The sequence below is a fragment of the Camelus dromedarius genome, chromosome 13 (assembly GCF_036321535.1).
Source record: "Camelus dromedarius isolate mCamDro1 chromosome 13, mCamDro1.pat, whole genome shotgun sequence".
NCBI classification, from domain to species: Eukaryota; Metazoa; Chordata; class Mammalia; order Artiodactyla; family Camelidae; genus Camelus; species Camelus dromedarius.
In genome coordinates this window covers 68,960,909-68,973,167 of record NC_087448.1, presented here as the reverse complement: position 1 = coordinate 68,973,167, position 12,259 = coordinate 68,960,909, and the positions used below count along the sequence as shown (strand labels likewise).

The following is a 12,259-nucleotide window of genomic DNA, read 5'->3' as shown; positions in this document are numbered from 1 at the left end:
AGTGGGGAGAACAGTGGTTACCTTTCCCTGAGCACTCGTGTCAGGTGCTGTGCCAAGTGTCTTACGCTCACAGTCTCTGACCCCAACATGATTGTAGGCACTGTTTCCCCCATAATATGAAAAAAAGTAACTTATTCAAGGCTGCATGACTAGTAAATGGGATTCAAACCAAGTATGTCTGGCTCAAAAGTTGCTACTCTTTCCATTACACAATTTGTTTTCTCTTACAAGAGCCGAGAGGGTGTGTGCTGAGTTTGTTATGTTTTGTTTGGATGCAGAGGTATCCAAGGAAGAGAGGTGCGGAAGACACGGAGGGGACAGGATGGGACGCATCCTCCCCCCTCTGGCCGTACAGGAGGGACCAGTTTGGAGCCCATGAGGACAGAAGGTGAAGGACCAGTGTTCACGAAATACTGGATGGGAGTATGTGCACGCAGCCCTGCCTCACTCCTAGGAAACAAAATCAGCACGGGCTTGAGAAGAGGCCGTTCCTCTCCCCTGACGGCCCCTTCCACAGGTGGTCCCACGGGGTCCACTGGGCGCAGGGGATGAATTCTTACAGAGGCATTGGCCGCAGAGGTCTGGACAAGTCCCCTTGACCGAGAGACTCAAGCAGGAAGAATCTGAGCAAACTCGTTCCTGAGCCCCTAGGAGAGGTCACTACCCCGAGGACGCCCAGAAGTAGCCCCTAGGAGATGTCACCACCCTGAGGATGCCCAGAAGTAGCCGGGGAAGAATTTAAGCAGACTGGAAGCGAAATGGGGTCAAGGTCTCACCGGGTCACGGAGACACGGGTGTAAATGTTACTTGGCCTTGCTTACACTCACGAACCGCTGAAGCCCAGAAGGTGTGGGATAACTGCTAGTCCACTTGTTCCTTCTCTCGGCCCCCGCCCCCTGGCTCTGTCCCTGGGTTGTTGCCACTAGATCCGTGGCTCCAAGCCTGAGTCCACTTGTATCCCTCATCAGAAGGCAGGCTGGCTGGCTTCCTTGGCTGCCTGCTGCCCACCTGCTCCTCTGTGTCCAGGCTTAGTTTTCATACGCTTGGACTCAGCTTATCTGCCTGCTCTCCTGAAGCCTGGACTCTGCTCTCTCACTTGAATCTCTGTTACTCCTATTATGGTACAACAAAACAGATAAATAAATAAACAAACATTTAGTCTTTGCCTCTAGGGCCTGGCACAAAGCTCCCCAAACTCCCGAAATCTCCTGAGTGTTAAGACTGTCTTTTGTACACCAATGAGGTAACCCGTGGCGGGGCCCCCAGACAGCCTCAGGATGGAGGGGAGTTGGTCCCTAGAGGGTTGGAACTTTCAGCCCCTTCAGCCACCAGTGGCCAATGATTTAATGAATCGCACCTGCCCAGTGAAACCTGGATGAGAACTCTGAAACAACGGCCAGGCTAAGGGATCCTCCAGGTTGGTGGACCCACGGCGGTGCTGGGAGTGGGGTGCACTGGGGAGGGAGTGGAAGCTCCGCCCCTAAGTTGAGTCCTCCTTCCCATGTCACCAAGCATCAGGATAACGCTTCCTTTAACCAGCCCTGTGAGTCTGAGCAAGTCACGTGACTTTGGTTTTCTCATCTATCAGCTCAGACACGAAGAGAGGTCGTCTTACACATCGCCGCCAGCCTGCATCAGTCCCACATACGCCAAGCCCCTCTACCTAGAGCTGATTCCTTGGTGTCCTAGGGGGCAGTTTCCCCAAATCTGGTCCAGCCCTCAGTATCCTGGAACTTGCTCTTTGCACATCACGTACTGACATTCCAGAGTCTTCCTGAAGGCAATGGAAGGGAACCAGCCCCAAAGAAGCCTGCAATAAGTGAGACTGTCTGAACTTTTAGCTTAAATATTCAGATAGTAAATTCAATACTACACCTGCTTTCATTTTAGCACAACACTTTATATGGCTGATCACACAGGTAATCTAACTTCTTTTCCCTGGATACTTCCATAAAGCCAGTGCCCTGGGAATGCAGTGGCTCTGTGCAAGCCCCATGGCTCAAAAGCGCCCCGAGAACTCAGAATACAGCACCCCAGAGATCAAGAAACCCCCCTAAGTCTTTTTTAGTTTTAAAAATTATCACCTTGCCCCAGGGACAAAAAGACCAAGCAATCAAGTTTTATGTAGTTACAGTCTTAATAACACAGGTCTTAAATGTCTTAATAAAAGCATGTTTATAAAATAATCTTAAATCAAAGCTTTGATTCTCAACCCACATACTCTGCTCTCTGTAATCATAAACACTGCTGTATCGAGTCACTGGCATTTTAGCTTTAAGTAAATTGTAAGTTCTGAGGAAATTCTAAAGCACCCAAAGCCCCTAAGATGGAAATCTCTGCAAAGATCTTCTCAAAGTTAAGTCATACTTTGCTCTAGCTATAAATAGACTTTATTACCAGAGACCACAAAGACGACCTAATCTGGTTTTTCAACATCAGTTGGATGCTTCCAATCAATCCTGATGGTCGAAAATGTACACTTAGTGTCAGCAGCAGGGGTTCTGTGTTATCACTGCTCTTTAAAATAAGTTCATAAATGAAATTACTTCCAACAAGGCAGCCAATCTGTAAGTTGAACGGAAATGAGTTCCCTTTTAATTTTGAAAAACATCTACTTTCAAAACAAGGGGAAAGCACTATGTGGAAACAGTTTAGAAGGTGAAAAAGAAAAAAGCCACAGAAATACTGTGACGCCAACAGTATGACGTTCCATGAGCATCCTTCTCTCCCTAGCTTTGGTGATAGTGAAAAAAGTCATCTCAGATGACTTCCTATACCACTGGAAATACAAAAAAAAAAAAAAAAAAAAATCAAATATTCCAATTCGTCAACAAAAATCAGACCCATTAAGTCATCTCAATACCTGTGTGACTCACATATTTGAATAACAATCAGTCTCAGAATTAATCCTGATTTGTTAAGGAGCAAGTTCTATTGAAACAGTTACACTTACTTCCTAATGAATAAAAAATTTCAAAAGGTAAAGAGAAAAACAAACATTGGGTTTTTTCAACGTTTCAAATTTGGAAAGCTGGATTTAGAAAGTCTTCCTGTCTGCTGCTGTCACTGGGTTACAAGACGTGACGCCTTACCTGGTCTCTGCGGCCCTAAATTTTCAATTCTTGATGCACTACTGGAACACAGCAGTCAGATTCAGTGAAAGAGTATTTTGTTATATGCTTAAGAAAAAAAGAGCACAGAGAAACTGAAGGTGCAGTTGTACATACACCTTAATATTATATTTTCACAAAAATCCTCAAGCTGATAAAACATGTCCTTGTAAACTAGCAGCTAAATTGAGGAAAGGAGCAAATGTCATCTTTTATCATCATTGTTTAAAGGAAAAGTAGAGCTCTCTCCTCCCAGCTTATTTGATGTAATGCCAAGTACTTCACAGTTATTTAATATTTTCCTAGTGACCCTATGGCCGGTGAGAGGCACCAATCTACACGTTACGAAGGAGAAAACAGGACACATCTAGCCAAGTGTCCTTCACAAGAGCCACACCAGGAAGCAAAACCCAAAAGCATCTGGACAAATACTAGGGGTGGCTGTCAGCCCATGGCGTGAAGTGTTACCTGCACGATCCCCGTTAGACCCAGGGATCCAGGGTCGGCTCACCTCACCTCTAGAGAGCTTTCGTTTGTTTTTGCCTGCATCTGTTTCATTTGGGAAAACCCAATAAGCCTTAAAACCTCCATGCAACTTGTCGTCATCGAAAACATTAACATATTTACCTATTATCCTTGGTCTCCGTCATCACTTGTCCTGGAACATCTGTCTGTGAAAACCATGAAAATGTGTTTTCTTTCTTCTGAGTCTTTCCTCTGTGTTTGCCTTAAACGTGTGCTCCAGGCTCAGCTCCGCCAGGCCAGTGAAAAGGCTGTTTTCCCCTCAGTGTCCTTTCATCACCTGATGTCCAAGAGCATTGCTGTGCTCTGTGTTTCGGGTCCTTACAGTATGATCCTCCAGTCTGAAAGAGTTGCCTCCTTGGGCTCTGATCCTTCTGCTCCAACAACCCACAGACGTTCTTAAGGTAAAATGGTTTTGATTAACTAGTGGTTTTTGGCTTTTCCCCGAAGCAAAGGTGAGCTCTTTTCATCTGAAGAGCTTTGGTGTTTCTTCTTGAGCATGGCGGGGAGATGCTGTAGAAGTTCTCGGGCTCCGTGTGGTCCCCCCCTCATCTCAGCAGATGTGAAATACTCCTCGGCCAGGGTCTTTCTTCTTGCTCTGGGAACACCTATATCTTGGCATCACTTCTGGGATCCTGAAAGAAAAATCACGGAAGGGTAAGGAAGGAGTAGGGGAGAGTACTCAAAGCAAGATACACTGAAAGTGCACTTCCTGGGGGGAGACAGCGTGGTTCTGAGCTCTAGGGACTTTCTAATTATAAACTGATGGCTGCACCACAGCCTGGCACCAGCCCTCCCCACACCGCCAGCAGACACGCATGGCAACGCGACATGGCACTCTCTGTAAATAAAAACACGTCTACTTAATTTGGTTTCATGTTCTCACTCCCCACACATTTCTTCTCATTCCTCTATTTCCCTGGCTTCTTCCCAGTGGAATATGTGCTTCACACAATGTGTTCTTTTTTCAGGAACAATATCCCCAGATCCTAGGACTTTACACATTATAACTGGCATTTGAAAATGAAACATCAATGTTAAACAAAAAAGAAGAAGAGAAAATGTATCCATCAGGAACTTTTTATTTAACTAGTAATACTCTTAATAACCACCAGTGCCTGCAACAGTCCGACGCTTTAAGAAACAAACTAGAAGAAAAAGATGACAAAGGTTCACAATGATTATCCAGAGAGATGCATGAGACTGAATTTTCTACCCATGCCTACAAATACCACGGTTATAAGTACTTTATAACTTCCAAGTTGCTGTCTTAGACATCATGGCATTTAAGAGTTCTTTGGAGCAGACAGAACGAGAGAGGCTGAACTGCCGGGTATGAGAGCAGGAAGGTGAGAAGTCACGCTTCAGCTCATTGGGCTAGATGCGAGGGACTGGACACGGGAAAATCAGCTCCTGGCTTCTTATTCTGTCTTTGTTCCCCAACAGTGTGTCCTTGTGGACAAAAGTAACACAGAGATACCAGTCTAAGCTACACTTAAGACACTATAGATGCTTGGATTCTTTGAGACCCAGGGAAGAAACTCAAAACTCACTGTAAATTCATCCCCCTAGGCACTTCCTTAGTGACTTGCTGTAATAAAATTATTCCTAGGCACCATGAGTGAGATGAATGGACCCGAACCAATTTAAATTCTTATTATTCTTTTATATGAAATCATAGATCAAAAACTTTGATTGCCACGTGTCCAGGATTAGAAGAATTCTAGATTTAAAATTAAAATTTAAGAAGTCAAATTCAATTAAGGAATTATAATAGCAAGAGAATAGAAGCCTTTCGTATGATAATGAATTTTAAAAACTGGATTCTTTGATTTGAAATGTTTAGATTAAGAGAGGTTATATATAACAAAGTGGAGGATTAGGGCTGATTTCATTATCTGTAAAACAGGAGAATTGGAATAAGTGTTCTAAGCTATCAGCACCCTGAAAATTCTATGATTCTAGACAAGTATGTATGTTTTTAACTCATCATCAATTCTGAGCATTGGAATTAATCTAAATATGTGTTTTAAATGAAAAAAAACTTGATAATGAAAATGTCATTTTTAAAGATAGCCATAAAACATGAATGTATTGTTGAACAGATGCAGGCTCTATATGAATGTTTACGGTAAAACCTGAGCCTTCAAGGGAAATCTGGAAGGGGTTGTACTTGAAGCAAGATCTTGAAGGCTTTGCCAGCAGACTACAGATTATCTGCTCAGGATGCTCGGCCTCTGTGGGAACCTTAAAGGTAAACAGGAGTATTGATCTAAGAACACTGCGCGTTCATGCTTACCGACCTCACTGAATGAGTTTCCATCTCAAATTCCAGTTTGCTGACATCTTTCAAAATGTGTATTCTGTCATCTGGGATATTAATTAATTTAATATTACCTGGTATGTTCGACAAACTGCTAAACAGCAGCGCGCCCTGTGGCTAATTTTTGTAAGTTTCCTCCAGATGGACAAGAAGACATTGGTTACAAAGAACAGTCTTTGAGTAGTTCTTCCTCAATCACTCCAAGCTCTCATGATTGCACATCAAACGCATGCATTTCCATCGTTTCTAGCCGGATGCGATGACTTCACCCAGCGTATTGTTAAAGCCAAGATACGGTCTTTCTCCTGACCTCCGCTGAGCTGCCAGCCTATCAACCTTTCAAAGGGGGAAAGGCATCGAGGCTGTGCTCTTGAAGGACCCACTCTAGGTCCCCGTGTCCTAACAGCTCACCAACTCTCACTAGTAATCCGATCTTTAATTTTAATATCACTTCTACTACGAACATTTAACCCACAATCTAGAATTCCATAAACTATTGTACTTTTCTGGACACTGGATTCTTTGTACGTATGCATGTCCCCAGGACCTGTCTTATCCTCTGATTGCTCAGAAACCACTCCCTGTGGTTGAACAACCATATATGCCAATGACCACACACATGGATGAAAGAAGGCAGCGTGTTACCTGGAAGAGCAGTTTCCCAAGTTAAAGTTCCAAACAGTGGTCATCTAACCTGCCTCATGTCTGAGATGCAACATATCACTTCGGGGATCTTTGGCCTATTTGTGTGCCACCTGCTTGATTATTTACCTAATGTTTTTTCTTAAAATGATTCTCTACTTAAATAAATGTATTATAAAAGGAAACTTTCCATCCACAGTATAAATGGAAACCCAGTACCATGCTCCACAAATAGAAGGTAACTCTAAAAATACATAAAAGGAATACAAAAGGAATCTTATAAAATTCTGGTTGAAAACAAGTGTCCATGAAAAACACTAAGTCTTTGACTTGCTCTTTCTTCATTATAAATGGGGATTAGTAAATTCATGGGGCATTTATTGCCTTCAATAATTCCATTCAGAAAGAAGAAAGGCTGAAAATTAAGTAACCATTTCAAGAACTCAGGAAAAAGATAATGGGGATAAACCCAAAGAAAATAAGGTTGAGAGTAGATATTAGTGGAATTAATGAAATGGGGAAACAAAGATACAATGGAAAATATCAACAAAAACAAAAGTAGTTCTCTAAAAAGACTAATAAAATTGGCCAAGTTGTCGCAAGACTGATCAAGATAAAAACAAGTTCAAAAAAATATTGGGATGAAAAATGGGATGCATTAGACATTAAAAAGAGCAGAGAATATTATTTTAAAATTTCAAGGTAATGAATTTTCAAATTTTGAAAATGGATAAATTCTTGGAAAAAATGTAAAGTACCAAGCCAATTCAAGAAATAAGTCAATTCTATTAAGTAGATTCAATCACTGATATTTTTAAATCTCCCCACTGGGAAAACATTAGGCTAGACAATTTTGCTGTTGAATTGTTCCAAATGCTCAATAAACAGGTAAATCTAAAACCTACAGATTCTACCAGAGAATAGAAACAGACAATATGCCCAAATAATTTCATCAGTCTGATAATATTCCCAAATCTAATGATCTCAACCAGCTTGGGACCATATGAGAAAGAAAACCACTGGCCAATCTCACTCATGAACAAATAAAGATGCGAAAATTCAAAGGTCATATTAGCAAGTTGAATGTAGCATCTACAGTATAATAAAGATACTACTTTATGGCCAAATTGATTGGATTTATCAAAGGATAAAATTAAATATCTGTTAAGGACCCACCACCTAAAAAAAATGGAAAAAAAAAACGAAAACTATTAGTAAATAGGAAGTGAGTGGGAATGTCTGTAATGGGCAAACTTCATACTGGACTGTGTCCGTTTCTAGTAAACATCTCCCTGGAGGTGCTACCAGGACAAGACAAAAAAGGAGGAAAGGCAGGAGGGGCGGGGGGAGAGAGGACAAAGCTGTCCCCATTCACAGATGGAACATTCGAAAAGTGTTTCAGACAAATGAGCAGAATTAATGATAGGGTTTACCAAAGTTGCTGACAGAAGTTCAACTGCACTTCTACATACCAGCGTGGGTTTTCTGTTCTGTTGTTTATGCTGAAGTACAGTCAGTTATGACATGTCAATTTCTGGTGTCCAGCAAGATGTCTCAGTCATGCATATACACACATACATTCGTTTTCATATTCTTTTTCACTAAAGGGTGTTACAAGATATTGAACATGGTTCCCTGTGCTATACGGAAGAAATCTGGTTTTTTAATCTATTTTCATATATAGTGGCTAGCATTTGCAAAGCTCAAACTCCCAAATTTATCCCTTCCCACCCCCTTTCCCCAGTAACCATAGATTGTTTACTATGTCTGCGAGTCTGCTTCTGTGCAAACTTTTTTCTTAAAAAGGTATTTTTAAAGAAAATCATTGATAATAGTTGGAATAATTATAACAAAAGAAGGTGTATAAAAATTTTAGATAGAAAATCTATACACTTGAACAAAAGATGCCCTTCTAAAAATATGTTCATAGCAGGCAGGGAGGCTCGGCACCACCGAGACGTCAGCTTTCCTCAAACTGGTCTGTAATTCAAAGGCATTCCCTTTCAAAACAAAACCTGAGATTCTAAAAGTTTTATGGAAGAACAAAGGGACAGGAATAAAGAAAGATACTCCTTCAGAAGAATGAGGGGAAGACTTGTTTACTAAACCGCAAACTGTAACATAAAACTGTCATAACTTAGTCAGCATGGAATCCCCACAGGAACACCCAAACAGCAAAAAGCTCAGGGACGGATCCACGCGTGAACGCAGACGTGACACGTGACAGAGGTGTCTGCAGCGCTCATTGGGGAAAGCTGGGCCATTCAAAACCTTACTGGGACGAGTGCTTAACCACCTAGAAACATAAATGTTTCTACACCTCACGCCACACACAAGTGTCAATTCCAGATGATTAAGGGCATAAGTAAGAAAATCAAACTTTAAAGTTTTTAGAAAGAAATATAACCCAATATCTTTACAACCTCAGGGTAGAGAGAACTCCTTAAACAACAAAGAGAAAGTACTAACCATAGAAGAAAAGATGGTTACATTCAAATCACATTAAAATAAAGAACTTCCATTCACCTAAAGCAAGCTACGTAAATCAGGAGAATACATTTGTCACAAATATAATCACTGACGTGCTTTTGAAGATAAAAAAGGAAATAGCCTCAAAGAAAAGTGGGCAAAAGACTAACTTGCAGATATGCTTTTGTACGCATAATGTACTTCCATTTGAAATGCTAAACATTAAATGTGTGTTATAAATCACGTCCCCTACATGGGATAATGTTGCAAATATGTCTGCAACATGCTGAAGAGTCTATGATGCCATCTGCTTGAAGTGGTATGTTTAACATCTTTCATCTGTGATCATACTGGCTGTCAATTAAGAGTGAGGTACAGATGGAATAATAGAGTCTATGTAATAAGGTTTTTAAAAGGAGGAAAGAAGGAAGAGAAATGGAGAGGGAGGCAGGAGAGAAGGGATTTGCAAAAAAGGCCACCCCCTCACGGCACGGCCTCACCTTTTTGGTGCCTCCTTGAATAGCACCCACTCCTTCCTTAAACACCAATCGTGCCCTCTCTGCCCCCAGGGCAAGTGTCCAGCTCCCTACAAAACACCCCCTGAGAGCTTACTCTCCAAGCTTTCCAAAGTATTCGCCAGGGCTCCAAAGATCCGTAAATCCCTCCCCACAAGCATAAAGTTCTGTGTGTGGTACTTAAATAATAGTGCTACAGGGGAGCAAAATCTGCCATCCCAAACGGTGTCTCTTTGACATGAGAATTAAGTTAGGCTGATTATTTTTAAGGCCCCAAAGACTCAGGACGAACCTTTGACCTTCCTGCTAGCTGCCTAAAAGTATGCAGAAGCCCTGTTCAGGGAGGATGCCATCAGCTTAGATCACTGTAGCGTGAACTGGTCGTGTGGATGGGGGGCCTACAAAGTCTGCTACAATTCCTTTCCGTGTCCCATTGTCCCTGCCTGGTCCAGCCAACAGTTGTTCACCAAACCTTCACTTTTCCAGCCTCTTGTAAATTGCCTTCCTCCCCTTTGAAGTCCCAAACCATTACTCTCAATATCCCCTCTTGCCTTTAGCCAAAGATGATATTTAAGGGGATGGCTTTGGCCATTTCAGTGAGTTACTCAGTTCCTGACTCTCCATATACACATGTTGGTAACATTTTGTTTGATTTTTCTCTTCTTTTTCTTTTTCTTACTATTGTTTTATTTTGAAATAATTATAGCTTCACAGTAAGTTGAAGTACAAAGAGATTCCATGTACTGTTCACCCAGTTTCCCCCAATGAAAACCTAATAACTATCACAAAACCAAGAAATTGACATCGGTACAATCCACAAATCGTACTCAGATCTTGCCAGTTTTATATGCACTTGTATGCGTCTAAAGTTCTATGCAATTTTATCACGTGCAGATTTGTATTTCTCATCTTATTCTGTCTCATGTCCATTTAATCCTCAGACCAGCCAGCAGAACTTCAGAGGGTTGAGGAAAATTTCTTCCTCCTCGACAGTACCATACACGTGTGCAATCCTTTACAATCACATACTGTTTCATGTGATCCTCAAGATGACTTTTTGAAGGAGGTAGACCAGATGGCTTCCTCATTTTGCAGGTAAGAGTCTAAAGCCTAAAGAGGTTGGAGGATGTGCCCCCACCGTAAGGGCACAGAGAAAGGGGCAGGAGGACAGAAGTCCTCGGGACCTGTCCATGTCAGTTTACAGGCGTGAGCTCTGCAGTCCAAGTGTGAGGGTGTGCACACCGTCACAGAGCCACCACAGGGCCACAATGAGGACATGACACAGCCCCAGCAGACCTCTAGCACCCGGGTCAGGGACCTCAACAATAAACCAGGCTGCTTTCATGTAATGATGCTGAAGTGTGTAGACTACGTCAACATTTACGCAGCCTCCATTACGTATGTTCTACTTACTCTCATGATTGCTTTGTACTGATTCAAGGTCAAAATACACAGACAAAAGAAATATTATGTCTTTTTTTTAATCCCCAGTACATGATTTCTCTCTTGCACGCGCACACACACATGCACACACACACCCACAAACCTTTTTTTTTAATTGCTTGGTGTTACATGAGGGGTCATGCCTTTTATTTTAATTGAAGTATAGTTAATTTACAATGTTGTGTTAGTTTCAGGAGTTCAGCATAGTGATTCAGTTATACATATACGTGTGTGTGTGTGTATATATATGTATGTTCTTTTTCAGATTTTTTTCCATTATAGGTTATTATAAGATATTGAATATAGTTTCCTGTGGTCTACAGTAGGACTTTGTTGTTTATCTATTTTATATATAGTATCACACACCTTTATTCAGTTCAGCAAATACCTATTTCTTGGTGTGCTATGGGTAAACATTCTAAATATGTAGCTATATGAGCACATCTCTGCTTAAAATTAAGTATATGTTTAATTCTATTTCATTTTTATAGTTTTAAACTTCTTTTTTGTTTTTGTTCCTTACTGATTATATGATTAACACCATACAGGATTTTTATTCTTATATGGTTTATGCATCTCATGTATAAATCTTTGCCTGATAATGCACCCATTTTTGAGAGCTTCAATACATCACACACTTACTTTTATAAATCCTTAACACTGACATTGCCTGGAAGATAAAAGCTAGTAACCTTTTTATGGCATCTAATATGATTGAACAGCAGTCTGATGCAATTTTAAAAATAAGAAATGTGAACTTTCAAACTATCCATGCTAATAAATTTGACAACTCCTCAACAAGACAATCCAATCAATCATTATATGATAAATCTGTTCTTATTGCATTCATGATAATTTTATGTTTACAGAGTTCATTAACATGCCCAAGAAAATCAGCACATTCTAAATTTTGTGTATCGTTGAAATGCTATTGATTGTAAAGTTGTAACTCAGTTCAGCAAGACTGTGGACGTGCGGTATTTTTAACCTGTTGAAGTGATTTCATAGATATTATCTTATTTCAGTCTCATAACAGCTTAGTGATTTGGTAGGAAACTGCTCATTCCGTTGCACAGATAAGGAAATTGGTGTCCTGCAAAGTTAAGCACCATCTCACGCTGGGACTTAAAGTGAGGTCCTTCACCCCCATCTCTTACCTTAGTGTTACTAGTGAGTGCCAGACACAATGCAGGCACTCAAACATTATTTCCTTCTATGCCCATACTCTCCCCCAT

At 41.1% G+C, this 12,259-nt stretch overlaps 1 protein-coding gene across 3 annotated transcripts in view; it reads right to left on the bottom strand.

Annotated features, from left to right (window-relative positions):
- Positions 1 to 12,259, bottom strand: part of SACS (sacsin molecular chaperone) — a 66,161-nt gene that overhangs the window by 48,215 nt on the left and 5,687 nt on the right. For all 3 annotated transcript variants that reach the window (XR_004141051.2, XM_031465732.2, XM_031465734.2), the window contains exon 2: positions 3,738 to 4,267. Coding sequence is in view for 2 of the 3 variants with exons in the window: in XM_031465732.2 (XP_031321592.2) it covers positions 3,738 to 3,760 (23 nt within the window). In the remaining variant the exon portion in view is untranslated. The remainder of the gene's footprint in view (positions 1 to 3,737; positions 4,268 to 12,259) is intronic.